General features: G+C 39.7%; 1 protein-coding gene across 5 annotated transcripts in view; it reads right to left on the bottom strand.

Annotated features, from left to right (window-relative positions):
- ZDHHC14 (zDHHC palmitoyltransferase 14) overlaps positions 1-15,937 on the bottom strand; it is a 160,357-nt gene extending 144,420 nt beyond the window's left edge. The window contains exon 1 of one of the 5 annotated variants that reach the window (XM_074948683.1): positions 13,991-15,937. In XM_074948683.1, coding sequence (XP_074804784.1) covers positions 13,991-14,241 — 251 coding nt within the window. In that variant the 5' untranslated portion in view covers positions 14,242-15,937. The remainder of the gene's footprint in view (positions 1-13,990) is intronic. The other 4 variants (XM_074948681.1, XM_074948680.1, XM_074948679.1 and 1 more) reach the window with 4 other exon arrangements.
- Positions 15,938-20,493: the final 4,556 nt, after the last annotated feature.

Raw genomic sequence — 20,493 nt, 5'->3', positions numbered from 1 at the left:
AGTGACTTCTCTCAGCCAAAGCGCATGACTGTGCAATTCCTAATTCATAACTCCTTCCCTTTTCCCTACTCAGCAGGCAATTCCTTATGCTCAAATTAGTTGTAAGCATCCAATTTACAAAATAATTTTAAAGGTTAATTCTCTAACGTACTGCATATATGGAATTCTCTAGTCTAAAGATACGTCTACAATGCAAAAAGACACCTGGTGGCAGTGAGTCTCAGAGCCCGGGTCTACGGATTCGGGCTTGCACTACCGGGCTAAAAACAGTAGCATGGACATTCCTGCTCAGGCTGGAGCCCAGGCTCTAAGACCCAGTGAGAAGTGTGGGGCTCAGAGCATGGGCTCCAGTTAGGGTGACCAGATAGCAAGTGTGAAAAACCGGGACGGGGGTGGGGGGTAATAGGTGCCTATATAAGAGAAAGCCCCAAATATCAGGACTGTCCCTATAAAATCGGGACATCTGGTCACCCTTGCTGCAGTCCACATAGAAACACCTACACTGCTATTTTTAGCGCCATAGCCCAAGCCCCGCAAGTCTAACCTGGGCTCCGAGACTTGCTGCCATGGGTTTTGGGTGGTTTTTTTTTGCATAGTGTAGATGTACTGGCTCCTGCACTCAAAACATTCAGTTTGCTGGCAACAAATACTACCTAGATTCCCCCACCCACTTTTAGCTGAAGTCAAAGATGTACATGATAGTAGTAGAAAAATACCAAAAAGCAAGAGTATATGGGGTACAAGACTGCTGGTAAAAGGCTTTAAAAAAATTTAACACTTTCAAAACATTCTAGACACCACAGCCCTGCTGACCTATAAGAAGGGAAGAGAGTGGGGAAAGGCAGTAAGAGAAAGGATGAGGGGGAAGGAGAGGCTAAAAATATATTATATATATATATTTTTATAAAAGGGCTGGGTGCAGGGGAAATTGACCGACATAGCTGTAGCTGAATAACTCAGCATGTGGAACCTATCCTAGAATAAAGACTTCATTCTAGAATAATCATTTCTAGTCAGGTAAATGCAGCTCTGCAGGGTTTAAAAGTAAGTTGGGTTCATTCTTCAGCTGCAATTGGCCAAATAAACACACTCCTGTCATTATGTGTAACCAGTGTGACACTAGAACTGGAATACATTTTTTAAGAAATGTCAGTTGAGTGTAGACAATAGCTTTCATTGACTTTGGGTGGGGAGGGGGAGGAGAATGTTAGAATTCACTGAGACCAACTGGGAATGGATACACACTTTACACAGTCTATTCCAATCTTTTACATAATATGCTTTCATACAATGGATATTTTATGTCCTGGTCTTGACAAGTAACGATAAAAAGTTTACTTTGACTGGTTCTACACCCAAAGTTTGCTTAGCCTTGGGGAAAGTTCAAACCAACAGTAAACACAGCCATAAGTTATTCTCCATCACTGTAGTGCAAATTCACAATCCTTCTGTTATCTTCAGAAACCAAAACAAAGCAAATACCCTACCTCTGGTTTATTACAGAGCTGCAGTGGTGATGCTAAACTTATGGAGAAGTCACTGTCATTCTAATTCCCTCTTTTCTTCAAGTGCTTTTAAATCTATGAAATAATTTCACATTAGGAAATTTTTATTCTAATTTCTAATGCCATATTAGAACACTTCTTTTCTAGTTTACCTCCATCTACTGTAGGGCTTTTGTAGGCATAGTTATGCCGTTAAAAAAAAAATTCAGACCCCTTAATCAATATGACTATGCCAGTAACAATTCTTAAATGGAGACCTGCCTTCAATAATCTTTTCTTCCCCGAATGTACTGCCATGTCAGCACATGAATGTTAGAAAACAAATCCATCACCAACACACATATTTAAGGATTTAGCAATTCTTCTTAGCAATTCGCATTTCATAAGTTATCTTTCTTCATTTTTTAAAAAACATTTACCTGAACTGCATCTGTTGCTTAAATAAAATGTAAACAATGGAATCATTTTGTTTGCTTGAAAAAAGCAGACTCTACTATTGATCAAGAGGACTAATGATGTTTAATGTGTATTCAAAACTCCAAAACAGCAATGAACAATTTTTCAACTGACTAACTTGCTAAAATGATAGTGTAGCTCCAAGTAGATGTGTTCCTCACTCTTGAATGGCTAAAAGAATTAGCTCATCTACTATGTTTTAAATTCATTACAAAAAATACACTTATGCAATATTTTGCTTAAGAATTTAAACCACACAATTCACAAGTTGCAGCTGTTGTGAAAAATCAACTTTTCTACGGCCAAACTTTTCCGAGTTTAAATTCCCAGTGTTGCATTAGAGTTGTACTTTGTATCAAGCTTTTTTTTTTTTTTTTTTAATTAAAAAAAAGAATGACTGCATACAGCAAATATACTAACAGCACTTACTGCAATGTGAGATTTAAATTGGGGAGAAAGTAAAACAAAAAAGCAGCTGTGATCTCATTAGTTAAGCTCATTATGCAAGATCTCATTAGCTACTGTGACACAATAACGTGCATCAACATTACAGTCACTAATCAAAAAGAAAAGGAGCGGGGACAGGGAAGCTAAATCACTGTTATATTACAGCAAACCAATCTCATAATTAAAACTTCAGAAAATAATTCAGTAAGTATTGTAATTCCACAGTTTTCCAAAGCTATGGGGCTGATTTTAAGAAATGCTTACTACTATGGTGACCAGACAAGTGTGAAAAATCAGGACAGGGGCTGCAGGGTAATAGGTGCCTATATAAGACAAAGCCCTGAACATGAGGACTGTCCCTATAAAATCGGAACATCTGGTCATCCTACTTAGTACCCACAGACCACCAATGGGAGTTTCACGTGGTTCAAAAAATTTTAGAATTAGGCCAAAGGCTAAATTAGAGAGGCAGTAACCTATACACAAGTTAAAAAAAATGCAACCAGCTTAAAGGTACAAAGCCTGGTTTTAGCTTCCTCCCACAACTTTGCCTTGTAAAAGGGTTTGGTCTAAAAAGCTGTGCATTTACTTTGAAGACAGAGTGTTGGTGCAAAATGAAGGAAAAAAGTGTTCCAAACATTTGAGTTTCACATCATTAAAAGATATCTAGTGCAAAAGTCAAAAATTCAAAACAAGGTAAGCTTGGGTGGGGGCGGGGGGAGTTATTAACAATTATGCAAAATTGTTAGTAACTTTTGTTAAGGTTAATTATGAGCCTCATCCTGCTCCCATAAGTGTTAATAGGACTTTTGCTACCAACTTCGGTGACAGAACATTGTGCACAAGCATCTTTTTATCGTCTGGATGCAACTCAGAAAGATTATAAATATTTCTATAGCTGCCAACTAATAGTGTTTCTTTAAAGTAAGAGTTTTATCAGATCAAAAATCAAACATTTCCATACCTGACAGGTTTCAGAGTAACAGCCGTGTTAGTCTGTATTCGCAAAAAGAAAAGGAGTACTTGTGGCACCTTAGAGACTAACCAATTTATTTGAGCATGAGCTTTCGTGAGCTACAGCTCACTTCATTGGATGCAACCCATGAAGTGAGCTGTAGCTCACAAAAGCTCATGCTCAAATAAACTGGTTAGTCTCTAAGGTGCCACAAGTACTCCTTTTCTTATTTCCAAACCTGTAACACTAAAACGACCTTAGGTTATTACCCTTTAAAAAAAATCTAACATTTTTCTATCACTGCTTTGCATGTCACTCGGCTTGGACAATTGCAATAGATTTTCAGTTTAATTTTTGTTTATAGTCAACTTCAGCTTCTTGTTCTCATACAAAAGTTGACGTTTCAATGTTTGGATTGCAAGTATTCAAATCTAAACAATAACTTTTCATGGGAAGTTTCCAAACATTAGTATTATGTTTTGCGAGTTTTTATTTTGTTTTATAAATACATGACCCAAATGAGAGACCTAAACCACTATAGAATATTTTTTTTTTATTATTTTTTTTTTTTTTTAGGGCAGACAAGTAGTTACATTCAATTACCTGATGTGCCCAATTAAAAGCTCAACTTCTTTCTGCTGTTTCTAGTAGAGCTAGAAATTCACTTTTTTAAAACTACATCAACACAACTCAGGAATAAGGTTATGTGAAGTACAAAGCATCATTTTTGTCTAGGTCCTATGTAAACTAATTTCCTTCTCCTTTCATAGTGAAGTAGATTTAGAACAAAAAAACCCCCAAGCACGCTTAATAATAAAGAAACTATTTATATGAAGAATGAAAACCTCAAATCTGATGAATTAAGAACACCATTTCACTAGGCAGAAACGTCAAAGAATTACAGAGACGATAATCTTAAAGTTTTGGATTTGAAGGTGCACAAAACCACTACCAAAAGACTATCCAGAGTTAGACATAAAATTTTTGCAAGGGATATTAAACCTCATGTTTCAGGGCTCAAGACAATCTCTAAATTACCAGAGATCAGGATGGGACCTGATGTGGGAGACAGATTATCCCACATATGCCTACTGCAAGGTTCTTACTCTTTCCTCTGAAGCATCTGTTTCTGACAGCAGCCAGCATTGGGATACTGGACTAGATGGACTCAGGTCTGACCCAATATGGCAATTCCCATGTTTTCCAGTAATAGAATTATTAGAAAAGCGAGTTACTATACTATAGTAGACATTTTGAATGCTGCATATAGTTTTGGAGAACCAGTGGTTTCACATGGAGATTTTATTGTCTGGGACTTAATTTTTACTAAAGTTAATCTTATGCAAAAAACAAAAAACCAAACAACAACAAAGACTTGGTAATTTATTTAGGCAATAGGAAGTTTCATTTATTCCCTGAAATCATAAGAATGATCCAAAAAAAAATGCAGTTGTACATTTCTCTCTCTAGCATTGGTGTGGAAGTGCCAATGGTTACTTATGCAGCAGAGAAAACTGAGTTCTGGTGGTCTCCAGTTAACTATTTCAGACAAACATTTGGTTGGAATAATTCAGTCTCTTCACCAGTAAGGAGACATTTTTCATGACAAAAGCCATCTAGATTCCCATTAAAATGGACAGATATAGAACAAAGATCAGAAAGAGAGAGGGATGGCTCTAGGCAAAAGAGACTTCCGAGTACATTTTCACATTTTACTCTGAAGATTTTTGTACACAAGTTGCCCAAGGCCACACTGATATCTCTCTCAAGGTTCTTAAATAGGTGCCCATCACCATAGTATCTGATGTTGTCCTCATGCATCAACTCCCAGCAATACAGAGCTAGGATTTTTTCCCCTAAAGAATATTTTTAAAAAAATCCCTATAACCATTATATTAAAGTTGGAAAGGAGGAGGCTGAAAAGAACAAAAATGCAGTTATAGGAGGGAAAACAGAAACAGAGGCTAAAGCTAGGAGGATGATTTAAATATGCACCCCTCCAACTAACAACCTATTTACTCTTTTACACTAATTTGAGGACTACCATATAAATGGAGCCCATTTTAACAAACGTTACAATGAGAACTGTTCAATATTCCCAATTTTATAGAAATTGAGTTAAAAGCAAACCTGGGTCTCATCTTCTTCCTCCTGTTTTCCCCAGAACCATAAGTCTTGGCAATCTTCTTTTCTCTTATCTTTCTATTAGAAAATATTTCCCATGTCTGTACTGAATAACCGTCAACACCCACCTTGTTTCTTAAAAGTGACACTGACAAAGTAACTGTCCATGTTCAAATCACAAATTCCATGCCAGAGTGCATGAGTAGGCTACTTGTGAACTTTTAGGGTAAATGAAGGCATTTGGCCTTATATCTTATAATGCACACAAGGAATGATCCAAAAGCTTATGAGCGTACATCTAGTCAGCAAAGCGTGGCCCGTATTTTAAAGAAGGGGCTAGAACAAAAAAAGTTCCCATTTAGCCCATGATAATCTCTAGGGTGCATGCTTGCAGAAATGAAGGGAACAAATGTATTCATTTACCTACCTCTCTCATAATCAAGGAAAGTCCCCCAAAAAGAAAACTTACACTAAGTATACTTAGTGCCTCAAAAATAAACAGAACTCATTGATAGTTACCATTTTTCAACTTGGGTAATTTGAAGTGGGGATGGTGAAGAAGATGAAGACATTGTTAGGTATGTCAGTAGATGGGCATCATCCACAAGGAAAATATCTAATACTTGTTGCAATCTGACATAATCTAAGTACAGAAAGTGTAGTTCAGAAAGGTTTTTTTTGTTTTGTTTTTTAAATAAATCCCAGGAATAAGTTCTCTCTGACATGGATGCTTTAAGGATAATTTAGAGAAGTGAATTCCCCACCATAGGCAGGGATATTACTTTTACTCTACCTTCAATTTGATGGAAGAATTTTAACAAGGAGTTCTGAGCTCCCCTCCAGAACATCATAGCATTTGATTATGTTGCTATGCATTACTAATGCAGTGTTGGAATTTCTAGTTATACAGGGGGTATTTCCAGGACATTAATTTAACTATTAATTCCTTTATTAAAACCATTTGGCCTTTGGAATTTATACAATTGCTCTAAAAATGCCTAAGTAATTAGCAATGTACTACATCCAACAGTAACAAAACATTTATAACCATATGATCAAGATACTTACAAACAGGCTAAACCCAGGTGTGCTTAGAACCATATTGGTCAGCTCCAAGGTGGTCAGGCAGGTATTAGCAATGAATGTTTGAAGAGTTTACTTTTTTTATATCCTTAACAAGCAAGTGATGTCACTGCCAATTACCAACTTCAGCTAAAAACCAAATTTGAGACAATTCACCCTTATTTCCTGTCTTAATCCAGATAAGATTTACAATCTACTTCCTTCCCAAGGCCTTTCCTCCCTGTCTCCTCACCCCGCCTTGCTTACCAGCAGAACAGTGGGAAGGATTGCACTTGTTTCTTTTAAGCCAGTTTGTCTTTTTACTATCGCACTTCATTTTATTAGTTATTTTTTGAACTATCCTTCTCCACACTACAAATAATAATACTAATTATTATTCTCACTACCTTCTTTTATTTGCTGACTGGGGCCTTTTCCTTACTAGCCACAAGCCATAAAGCAAATATATTGTTATCCTAAGCTAATTCTTTTACGTTCATAATTACCCCTACAAGCAGCTACTACATTTCACATGTGTCAGTGAAGTAATTCCTTCAATTTGTGTATCCTAATGCTTACTCTAAAATACCTCTTGGTACCTTCAGGATGAGAAATGCTACATGCAGTATGTTACCACCAGTCTTAACAGTTAAACTCACCACAGGTAACATTTGCTACTAAATAAGATGTGATTTAGTGATCTCCACACAGTCATTAATACTAAGATTGATGTAATTGATAATATTACTGCTGCACCATTGCTCCTGTGGGATTCTTCGTATTTCAGTCAGTGGGAGTTCCAGTTAACAGTTCAGAACTATGAAATGTATCCCTGAAAGAATCATATTATAATATTATATTAGCCTCATCAGGTTGTTGGAATATTCCATACAGGGATAAGTATATATGTTTTAAACACTTATTTGATTGCTCCTACAAATATTTGACATCTTTTCTAACACTTCATTTTTGACCACATTGTCACTTTAATATCTTTAGATCATGTATTAGAAGAAGACAAGAAGCAGTTATTTAAATTCCAGAAAAGGAGAGAATGCATGTTGCTGACACAATAGGTCAGTCAAAGTAGCCTGTACAGTATGATACCCTTCCAACAAAGTAATCATTTAGGTTTATTCTACGCTTTGATGTGTTTTCCATCTTCAATTAAATAAATGTATGTATAATAGAGGTAGTTTTATCGTCAATTTGTGCTTTGAAGCTTACATTATTGCTATTTAGATCAATTAAACTTTAATTTTTATGAATTTTTCAGTGCACCTCTCTGATATAAATTCCAGATTTTAAATCACAATACTAGAAGTGTGCTAAAACATCAATAAAAAGAGAAAGGCACAGATTTGTAAAGGTAGTTAGGCATTGCTTTGCTCTGTGACACAAGGCCTACATGACTTAAGCTCCTAAATCTCATTTTCAAAAGCAATTTAGGAGCCTAAGAGACAAGATGGGTTAGGTAATACCTTTGATTGGACCAACTAAAGTTGGTGAGACACAAAATTTCAAGCTACACAGAGCTCTTAAGAAGACATGAAGAGGGTAAGTTATTTCTGAAAATGAAACTTAGGCCCTGCAACACTGAGAGGAGCAACGCCAAAAAAATCTGAACTAAACGTCTGCACCAACCAGCTTAGTCTAGGTTAATATTTTGTCCTATATTACAGCTAGTATGCTAATTTATCTAATCAAATAGGCATGAAAATACTATATTTTTGTGCATGGATTGCCTGGGAATGAAAAATGTAAGCAAGTTACGCATTTTAAAAAAAATAAAGAGAAGGCTAAAGTTATCTGATAATACGACATCAATTCACTGTCTGCTACACTATCTCCCTGATTAGCATAAAACATCATTTTGTCACAAAATTAAAGCAATGGTTGATTACACAGTGAAATCACGTAGCTTGCTAATATGAGTGTTGATTCGTGAAGGTTTTGCTGCAGTGAGTGGCAAAGTCATATCATTTCAGTATAGTGTGTTTACTACTACTTTCACTGTACAATCTCTAAATTCTATACAAAAAGGTATAAATCAGGAAAAGTTCTCTAGTAACAGTGGTACTCAAAGTAAGAAGGCACAGAACAGGTCACCAACTGCTACTATACCAATTAGAAGGTAGGGGCTTGTCAACACATACAAGTTGCATCCATTTAAGTGAAAATTTGTGTTTTATATCAAACTAGTTAAACCAGTACAACCCATGTGGACACACTAAATCAATTTATAACTGTTTTCCAAATTGAAGTGTACCCACAATGACATAGGAACTGGTTTAATTAGATTGATACAAACACTATATCTTAGTTCAAAAAATGTAATTTGAGCGTGTTTAGACAAGGCTTAACATGCACATAAGTTTAAAACAAAGACGCTATTTTCTAATGTGATGGAGGTTGAATTGCATATCTTACTCTCCTGTGATTGAACAAGCGCATGTACAAAGTAGACAGGTTTATTCTTCCCTGGATGTGTACATGTAATTAATTCAAGCCAACAGGTGTTAAACTGCACTAATAAGTTGCAACGATACACCAATTTAGTTAGAGATGTGCAACCCCTTTTACTGCATCGGCAAGACAGCGTAGGAAAGTTTGCACTAATGTTGCTCAGGTTTTATCTATTCTGAGATTACGATACTTCATTTTCCATGATTGTCAAGCCAATACCTTTTCATGAGCACTGATTAATTTTAGAAATACATATAGATGTAGTAGAGCAAAGGGAAAAATAAAGCGTGCAAAGTCCATTTATCAGAAAGAATGAATGAGCATAGGAAAGGCTGCAGGATCAGGAACCAATCGCTTGAATCAATACCTGCATAAGGTTTTACAGAGAAATAAAAAGAACAAGCGATTCTGGGTGCCACGTTGCCACTTGAAGATATTGAGCACCATCTTCTGAAAACCAGACACCTTTAAAGTGTCAAGTTGGGCATCCAAAATCACTTTTGAAACTCTGGGCCAACATTCTTTGGGCCCCAAAGAATTTACAAACTAGGGCCCCAATCTTGAAAACTGCTGCATGCAAGCAAATCCTTCAACCTGCATGAATCTCCTGAAAACAATAGGAATTTGCATGGACATAAACATCCATCTGCATAGAACCACTTCCAGGATTGGGACCCAAGGTTGCGTGCAGTATCATGTTATATCCAAACCGAAGGGCAGGGAAAAGGCAGCTTACAAGACGACAACCACATGTCTACCTCAGTTTGTTATGTGTGCTCCTTGAGGTTTTTTAGTTTGTGGTTTTCTAAGTATTTTAGTTGCTTAAAAACTAAATCTGTTTATAATTTTTGTGTATGCATATTTGGGCCTATTGAAGAGAGGAAAGTGAAATGAGAGAAAGAAGAGATGTCATAGGAACAAATCTGAGATGGAAGCGAATAGGAGATGAAAACAGGATGCAAGGGCAAATGAGGGAGGGAAAAGCATGACAAGGGAAGCAGGTCAGAAGGATAGTTGGACAGCAATGACAGCAAACCATAACAGTCCAGATGAAAAAAATTGATTGTTTTAGAGAATGACAGAAAAATCTATTGCTCTTTTGGAAAGGGAGCAAAAGAGAATCAATGAGGAAGAAAGCCTGTTCCAGATAATGGGGGTAGTATGTACAAAATGAGGAGGAGAGAAAAAGAAATCGGGTACTATAGCACATGAAAAGGAATGTAGGAAGTCAAGGGAATGAGGGACAAACATCCACGTTAAGGTCATATAGGTTCCCAGGAATAAGCTACCAAAAACAACAAAAAACCTCTTCCCCCATTTCCCTTCAACTTGGGTACAGAAATTGAACAATTTAAGCAATTAGCCCCAATCTTTCAGGTCAAGAGCAAAGTTATCTTCCTTCTTCTGTAGCAAAAGAAAAAGCAATTTGAAGACTAGCAAGTAATGGTTCCCTTCTTATACTTTGTTCAGATGTATGTACCCAACTCTGTATACAATTCCTATTAACACTAATAGGATTCATGCACACAGAAGGGATAATATAAATCCTGTTCCTAAACTGCTATATTTCTATCGACATAATCTGTTTGTATACACAATTAAAATTATTGCTGTCTTTGGGAAACTGATTTGGTTAAAGTTACTTTTAGTTTGTGCTCTTAATTAATGCTGTTCTCAAGTAACATAAACAAGTATTTCTTAAAAGGAAAGGATAATCACTTGCAGCAAGTTCAAGCGAGAAAAAATTACCCTCAATTTAGAAACCATTCCAAAACACTTTTCAATAGGGAATCACTTTCTAAAATATCCTCTTCTTTGTATAGCCCAAATACCCCACAAATATACCGAGCAATTAGCTACACAAGCCGATATTAAATGATGCTTTAGATGGTGACTTGACAATTCCACTGCATGCATTTTTCTGCATAAAAACAAAATCCGCCACACAACAGTGACATTATTAGGGAGAACATTTTTGCTGCTTTCCTCTTGAAGCAAGTAGTTTTTTAAATTCATTGAACTAAATTTTGTTGACAATTTGTTAAGCATTCAGTTTAAAGGGGAAGAGTGCAAGAATTACTCAGAAACAGTATGTGCACACACAGATATGCTATGCAACCACAAAAGTCACAAAGCTATTTCCTAGTTTCAAAATGTCCAGTAACATTAGCACTTAAATAACAACTAGATGAAGTTTAGATAATTTTAAATTTAATCTTCAGTGCAGTTTACATACAGTAACACTAACATAGCACCCAGGCTCAGAGATACAATTTAAATAACTTTACTGGACTTCTAATATAAATTCAGGATAGTGATGAAAAGCTAGCAGCTGTTCCTAACTTAACTGTTTTCAATTGTGCAACCAAGCAGAATATTTCAACACAAAATGTTTCCTTGGAAGGTCGAATTTAAGTGAAAGTTACAACTTCCTGTCAAGCCATTATCTGTAATTTACTTTAAAATATTTCAATTTAAAATGTAACAACTTGTACCCTGAACTTCCAAGCTTCTTTCTGTGGGACCAGTATGTGTATGCAAGTCCTACTGAAGTCGATGGGTATGTCTACACTTCACACTAAGCCCGAGCTCTGACTTGGGTTTGAGCCCATATCCCCCCTTCCATCCACACACAAATCAGCCTGACTCAGGTCAGCAAGTACTCGGGACCCAGGTCCTAGGACCCTGGTAGGAGGATGGGTCAAACTCTGTCATTTTGCACTGTGGACACAGCTCAAGCCATTGACCTGAGTCCAAAAGGTCTGAGTATGGACATATCAGTATGGCTGTGAGACCTAGGACCAGCAACGGCGAGCCCAGGTTTACAATATAGTGTGGACGCCCAAGCACAGGCTTAGAAAAAACAAGTCCACAAGCCAAGTCCTACTGACCCAGGTTCACAAGGCAGCATAGACATACTCAGTGAAGCTCCACAAAGACTCAAGAATCTGCCCGTGTGGGCCTAACTGGGTACATCTATACTGCCAAAAAACAAAAAACCCCCACACACAACACTCCACACACCACAACAGCAAGTCTCAGAGCTCAGGTCAACTACCACGCTAACATTAGGGGGCTAAAAACATCAGCATAGACATTCTCACTCAAGCCAGAGCCTGGGCTCTGGGACTCTCCACCCTCACCGGATATCAAAGCCTGGGCTCCAGCCCAACCGGGAATGTCTATTCTTAGCCCTGTGGTGCAAGCCCTGTGAGCCTGCCGCAGTTGACCCAGGCTCCAAGACTCACTGCCAGGGCTTTTTTCCCTTGCAGTCCAGATGTATCCACTGACACCTTCAACAAAGTCAGTTACTAATCAAATGTACTGAAAGGAAACATTCATAATATCTGCTTAAAACTGGAAGAGGAAACATATGTAATAAATATAACTGGTGGACAGATTACCATCATTGACCATGTTAGCTCAACTAGTCACAGAGGTCCAACAAGTTTCACAGAGTCTACAATAAGATTTACAGTAAGCAGTTCCCTCTGGAAAGTAATATCTTCAATGTATTCCAGATGACACATTTAAAAATAAACAAAAGCTTTTAGAGTTCAGTACATATACGTTCTGATTACCTGCTGAACTTATCTGCCTAAATGCTACCAATAAATTAGGATTTCTGCATTTAGCTGGTCCAATTCAGAGACTATTAATGCCACTACTTAGCTTCCTGAAGATGGTAAGCATCAATATGCACGGTGTGACTGGACCAGTTTACAAGCTTTAGAATATGATTTTTAGAAATAACAGCTAAGTTTACATAAAAGGAAATGGTTCTTATGGAGCTAGAAGGCCAGAAGCTTGTGCCTGTTTCTGGAAGAGATTTGTTACCACAGACCAAAAATTCATGTACACACAGTTTTTGCACCAATACTGGTTTGAAACCAATACAACTAAGCAGCACAACCCCCTGGTGTGTAGTTAAATAAGTATAACTTATAATGATGTAGCATTTTCCCAGACATGTAGAAAAAAAAGTGAACACAGTTATATCAGTATAACTTAAAGGGGGTTATACTGACTTAATTATTCCAGTAAAAAGAGAATCACATCCCTAATTGAAATAGGGAAATTGGTATAAAAACTGTGTGTAGACCAGGCCCAAGTGTGCAATTCTCCACTGTCTTGCATCTTGTACAGTCAATTTCACCACTGCAAACAGCAGAAAATTTAGTACCTTCTGATCTGATAATATTTTGCACTTTGCCCTGCATATAGCTAGGCATTACATCATTGCAATGGAGAATTAGGCTCTAAAAACTGATGTTAAAGCAGTTTACAAAAATCTTAGTAAAACAAGATATCATAAATCAGAGATGGAGCTCCCTCAGACACTGATACAGAACAAGAAGAAAATGTACCCAGCTAGATGGTGATAGAATACTGAACAACATCTGAAATTGTCACTGAAACATTGGTGGCTCTACAGGCACAAACATCATTTGGACCTTTTAAACACAGAGGACAGATAGTCTAACAGTTATTACAGCTAACTTTATAAGAGTTTAAAAAAAAGTAATCCTAAATAGTCCAGTGAAAGGAAGGTTACCTTTCAGTGCTCAACTATGAGAAAGTGGATGGCATTCTGCATCTGTCAATTCTCATTCTTGAGAAACTGATAGACAAGCACCTACATCAGCTCCTCCACATCCTAACTCCTGCTATTATGCATTCTTATTACCATATACAGAAACACCAGAATAATTACATTTTGAAAGCAACTACAGTACAACATTGATTATCTAACCCAAGAACCAAGAACCTTCTTTAACTAAAACAGGGTTGTGTCACTTGATGTCTAGCACATTGAATTTCCTCTCAATTATACAAGCCTATATCATCTCAATTCATTCAAATGTCCTCAATGACACCCGAATGAATTCAACTGCACTGTATCTAGTTTTCTTCCAGGAAATTTAATGCATGCAGTAAGACAGTAGGAGGGAACGAAAGCTTTATTGTCACTTACTCAAATGCAAAGAAGAGTCCACTGGTGACCAAGATGAGAACCAGAGTCAGGTAGAAGACTCCAGTCTGCCGGGCCATCATGATCCTTCCGTTGCAAAAGAATTTGTTTCTTCCAGGGAAAACCTCCCATTTTCTCTTGGGAGCTGCTTTCTTTTTCTTATGGGGAGACTCCATGGGAGATGAGGAGCTGTGTGTGCTGATCTGACTGTACTCACAGTCTTTCATGGGCCCACTACCACCTCCAGGAGTCATCAAGGGAGTGTAATGAGGGAAACACCCCCAAAACAAAGATATTCTTCTGACCAAGATAATCCTCCCCACTAGCCCCAATTTTTTTTTTTTTTAAAGGCAAGTTTGTTACCAGAACAGTGGTAAATGTATCACGCAAGTCCGATTAACTCTTGAGAAACCAAAGCTGTCATACTAGAAATGCCTGGGAGGTATTCCTTCCCTTCCCACCAAAATTACGAACTCATTTAAAATAGTCTTTTATGGTTATAAGAGCAATTTATCACAAAACAGGAACCAGAAAAAAATTACAAAACATATTGGTTGACCACAAAACTTAAAAAGTGTTCATCTTTAATGGAGTGGTTGTTCTTTCCTCAAAAGAGCACACCCTCAGATTTCTCTGGGGATCAACATTTTAGGTAAAAAGAGGTTCAGCAGTTGAGTCTCTCCCATTCAGAGATATTTGTTATAATACTCCTCCAGACAGCAGGTTTTACCACGAAAAGAAAAATGTATATTCCAAAGAGAAAATCATCCCCACCCCCTCAAAGAGACACCACACAAGGCAAGCACAAACAAACCCAGCTGCAACTCCAGCTTTGGAGAAACACACTGTAGAGGGATTTCTTCCTCCTAATTCAATGCAAAGTGGCTGCTTTGCTGCTGTTTCTTCTTGTTCGTCTGGGGAGGTGAATTTTGATCGTTGCTCTGAGGAAGTGAACGTTTATTTTCTATTTTCTCCCTCCATAAAACTAAAAAATGTTCGAGCAGGGAGGAAGCAGAGTCAGTGCCTATCCTTGGCAGAAATGGACACCGTTGGAGCCAGTCCTCATCCTTTTCATACACACATAAAAAGAGAAGTTCCTCCTCCTCCTCACCCCTGTCTTTTGGGCAGTGGGCGGTGTCAGCGTCTGGAGGTGTGTGGGTGGCTGTTTTCAAACCCAAGTTCGTCTAGACAACAGGTCCCCACCGCTTGCTCACGCCGCTGCTCCGGATCAATCCCGCATGGCAGCCGGTTTTCTGCCACCCCCCGAAAAGAGGACTCACTGCGTGTAGCATGTGTCTCTCCGCCCAGGACTCTTCCTCCCCATCGTCTTCTCCACACAGAGCGTCACCTCCCTGCCACCTTCTCCCACCGCCTCCGAGGCGGACACGGCTCAGTCAGACGCTGTGGGGACACGGGCTCCTTCCCGCAGGGCAGAGGGGCTGGCGGGTCCCACCCCGCATCCTGACACCTCCGCGCCCAGAGGCGGGCTCGGGCTCACACCGCCCAGCGAACGACGCCCCGCCGCTGCCGCGGCTCGTTGCCAAGCCCAGGTGCGAGGAGCCCTGCGGCGCGGCACGGCACAGCGCAGCGCGGGGACCGCTCCCCTTCCCTTCCTCCGGCTCTGCCCTTAGCCGGGCTTGGCCCCAGCAGCCAGACCCAGCAGCAGCAGCAGCCACCTCTTCATCTTCGGCGGCGGCGGGGGTCACAACGGCTGCCGGTGCCCAGGGGGCACCCAACCCCTCCCCAGGCGCTTGCCCGGCCCCCGCTGCTGCCCTCGAGCCGGGGCTGGGCTCGGCCAGGTACTCGCTCCTCGCCCGGCAGCTGCTGCAGGTCCCGCCCCCGTTCTCCCGCCGGCTCCGTCTGCGGCCCCCGGAGCGCTCCCTCGCACTGACGCCCGGCAGCCCGCAGCGTCTCCAGCCAGCCCCAGGCGGCAGCTGCCGGCTGCCAGCCGCAGGGGCCACTCCGCTGCCGAGAGCCGAGAGAGGAAGAGACCCGCCGCCAATGCCTGGTCTGCGCTGAAGGGAAGGGCCCCGGACCGCTGGGAACTGTAGTCCCGCCCCCAACCCTCCGCGCAGCCCGACACAGGGAGGGAAGCGGGGGCGGGGAAGGCAGGACTACAACTCCCAGCATGCCGTGCTGCTCGCCTGTGGCGAGTCTGAGTGAGCCGCTGTGTGGGCTGAGGTGGGGGGAATCCAATGATCTCTCCTGATTTGTAACTTGTAAAACAATACAAGTCTTCTAACGTGAGCCTTGATGGGATCTTCCCACCCAGCCACGCCTTGTGTTCCGTCTCTAATCACCAGTCACATTCTGTTTCCAGACTGAACTCTGCCCCCTCTTCCTGGTTCCCTCCGCCTCCTCCATATACTTGGCCTGTTGCTACTGCTATTATTTAATCTTTGTATTAGGATAACGCACAGAGAACCCAACTACAGTTGAAGACCCATTATGCTAGGCACTATAGACGCACTTAAAAACAGCTATTAACTCTATCCTCTTTCCTTGCACTTTCCCACCTTAGGCATTAGTTACTTCCTATCCTTGGAAGAAACACTGACCAGTGCCCAACACCCTCAAGCTATGGCTAAAGAAGGAGACAGAAGATGCTGTTCCTTATGTTCTTCCTCTCCACAAATGTTGTTTCCCAGCTGTCACTAAGCACTGTGGCTTGCTGGCATTCCTTGTTAGGCTGGCAGTAAGAGTTTACTCAGCCAATTTGACCATTATAAAGGACCACACAATCCCCTTACACTGGCCTGTCTTCACTAGGCACTGAAACCGCCCACTGCCCAAAAGCAAGCTGGACCCTAAATGAATACGGCTTACAAAAAACCTGATCATCTCACCATCTTCATGCATTAACCAGCACGACTGTGGTGTGCAAGACATTTCTTTTGCAAACTTGATGATATCCCTCATCAGCACATAGTAATTGCAGCAGTAACATCATCATCCCCCGCATCTGCCTCAGTTGTCAATGCTCTGCGTGTTACTTTGCAACTCCAGACATAGCTGCATTATTATTGTTCTAAACCTCCATCAAGAACTGCCAGTACTTCTCTTACTTTCTTCCTTATCTCAGCACAAGCATATGCAAGCATACACATGGAGGCAACATTTCTTGTGTTGTACTGACAGGCATTTTTATTCTTCATCAGTCCTTTATTAGCTCACTGCTGGAGAGTTGTCTTGACTGCTTTGATAACATTAATGATCGTATTGTGTGTAATTGCATGTAATCTCTTTGGAAAGTTGTATAATATCACAGGCACAATGGAAAGAACAGCTAATGTATGTACAAATTTCATTGTTAGCTATATCTCTGCATGCAGGGCTTGGAAATAGCTAGTACGTGCCCATACACCATACTGGTGCCTCTCTCAAGCTGCTGTCTTATTCTACAGAATCTCAGCTTTCTTTTTTTTTTTCTTAAATGACCTCTTAAACTGTTATGGTTGTGAAGAAAACATCAAACACATAAAACAAGTGTAACTACCTAAGAGCCACCCAAGTCTGCAGAGAGTCTTTAACAATAGCCCCATTCATCTCAGTGAGGTGTTCATTCAGATGCCCAGCTATGATCATTTAAGATGTCACCATTGTGCAGATCTGTGATCATCCCTCTCCTTTCTTATGTGAGGAATAAAATAATAATCTACTACAAGTGATGTATCACTTTGGATTCACAAGTGTGTGGTATTTCAAGATACTACTACTTATGTTTTTAACTCAGTTGAAAAGGAACTTATCCCAAGTTGCCTTGCAGAGCCTATGGGCCTATTCAAGCCCCGTTAAGGAGAGGAGCCAAGTTCGAGGAGCGAAGTTCAAGAGCTCAGAGAATACACACGCACTCAGTGGAGTTAGAGAACACACACAATCGTATTTAAACAACAGCAAAATACACTGTGTGCAATGTCTCATTTTGATCATTCCAGTTGATGGAGCTTATTTTGTGGGTGGAGCTTGAAAGAGTGCTACCAACTTTCTTTTTCCAGTCTAACCAATGTGCATGCCACTCTTCACACTGTAATATCCTTTTGCAAACATTGTAGGACCTGTCTAAATTCTACTCAAAAAGTTTACCTTCAATCTAGCATTTGAGAATTCTCCTCAAAAAGTGGTTTGTACAGTTCATATTCCAGATAACTTAACATTTTTGGAAGCATTTGTCTTTTTTTTTTTGACACTGTTAATTAAAATTGGTGCAAAGCACTGTGTTGATTAAACCACAAATATTAATAATTAAATTAACCAGAGCAGATAGGAAGGACCTATTCTTTTTTTTATAGAACATTGCATGTTCATGTGTTACAGTACTTTTTTAAAATTTCTATCTCACTTTTCAGACAGGTTGATGCCATGTGACAGGTAAGCCGATAGCACAGACACATTACTTAGTTTACAAAAATTGTACTATTGGAAAAATACTAGTGTCACTGGCGATGACTATATATTACCCCATCCGGAGTGCAGAGGTATCACAAAGGCAGATCTTTGAAACAAAGGGGAAACTAATTTCCCTAGGTGACAAGTCTCCTCACCTATAAATATTTATCTATTATCACATCTCAACACTTTCAAATTACCTGAGTACATGTTTCATATATACCAACCAGACTATATAGGTGGGTAAACACTAGCTGACAAGTTGTGCCCCATGGACCCAAGGTGTTACTTGTATACCTCACACAGTGTGTTGCAGGACAACTATTTTTTCATTCCAATCAACACACCAGAAGTTATGAGTTAAGCACAGAATTTAAAGGCTTATTGGAATTGGAAGAGAGGAGGAAGAGGGGCTAGGACCATTGCCTATATTCTCACATTACTCAGGCATATTGTCCCATTTTTTTTAACTGAATATTGAAAAACCCATCAAGAATGAAACCATCTCCTTCATCATGGACTTTGAAAAAACACCTTCAGGACCTGATTTGTGAAGCGTGACTGAACACCACATATACACAAGTATGCCAGTTTACATGTTAACAGTGCATATGATGTGAACTGTTCTCCACAATGTGTGTTTTTCCTCACCATTTTTTTTTTACTTTTTTTTTTTACTTCCTCCAGCACTGGCAGTTCTGCCTTTGAACCTTGTGGCGGTTCAATGACAAGACAGAACACAGCTTTTAGCAAGCAAGCAGGCTGGTCTCTGCTAACGGGCTTCTCCCTGTCAGCTTTCCACCTTCCCCTTTATTCTCTCTCTCCCCCCGCGCATTACATTCTCCAACAGATAAAAGGAATACACTGGCTTTGTTTAACATTCTTATTTACCAATTTCTATCTACCGCATTCCTTGCTCTCGGGCCTTGAGCCCAGTCCTGAGAGGCTTCCCACGGTTCATGTCATCTTGGCGAGATTCCAAGGTTGATGCCCTTGAAAGGAGCTGTGTGTGTCCACAAGTCCAGCACAACACTCTGGGCGTGCCCTGAATGTTGCCAACCGCATGAACCTTGTATGAATCCTACAGAACCTCCACTCTCCTGACTCTTTTTCAATATCTTATTGGTAGCGGTAGCAGCACCACCACCATTTCCCTTTTTTTTGGTCATAAGTACAATACAATAAATTTAACTAGTTACAGAAAGCTTTTGAGTGTTTCCCATGCCCTACATTTTTGCAAAAGCAAGTTCTCTAGTAATTTTTTCTGCATCACAGTTCCACCACAATACTACACACTCTCCTGTCTCTATGACAGACTCATTAAGAAAGTGGGAAAACTTTTCTTTAGCAATCTCTGGAGGCTAACACTGAGTTTTATTTATTACTTGTAATAATCATATTACATGGTTGTTCTTTCAGTTTTGAAACATCAGAAACAGATTGGACTTAAACTTTAAAGGTCTAAAATGGCTTGATTTAGAACTAGCAGAAATTTAAGGCAAAATAACTGTAGTGTTTTAACCTATAATTTTGGCTTCTCTTATTATGGATCCACTGCTGTGAAGAGAAGTCAGAGCCCATGAATAATTCCATATAGTCCAGCAGAATGAAAGCAGAATTCCATTTTGACAGCAAGAAGAAAAGAAGACGATGACCAATAACAACCCTGCAACTGAAAGTTTTCTGAAACAATCATATTCCCCCACCCAAAGATTATTCTAAAGCTGAGGAGACACAGAACTAAAACAATTATTACAATTTCAGTTGAAGAAACAAACATAACCATTGTGCTGATGTGATGTTTTAACCCAATTTAACTTTCTCTCTTGTCCCAACTTGAAGGAAGGAAAACACAAGCTCCCAGTAAAACAAGCCCATATAGAATTCCAGCTAAGCATAGGGAGGAGCCAAAAAGGTAGATCCATACTAGGAGAAACCAAAATTTCAGAGAGTCTGTATTCACAAAAAGAAAAGGAGTACTTGTGGCACCTTAGAGACTAACTCACAGAGACCTTCCTACCAAGACTACAAAAAGAAGGATTCTGGGTGGACTCCTCCTGAAGGTCGAAACAACAGACTGGACTTCTACATAGAGTGCTTCCGCCAACGTGCACGGGCTG

The sequence above is a fragment of the Natator depressus genome, chromosome 3, assembly GCF_965152275.1.
Source record: "Natator depressus isolate rNatDep1 chromosome 3, rNatDep2.hap1, whole genome shotgun sequence".
Classification (NCBI taxonomy): domain Eukaryota; kingdom Metazoa; phylum Chordata; order Testudines; family Cheloniidae; genus Natator; species Natator depressus.
This window is presented reverse-complemented; position numbering and strand designations above follow the sequence as displayed.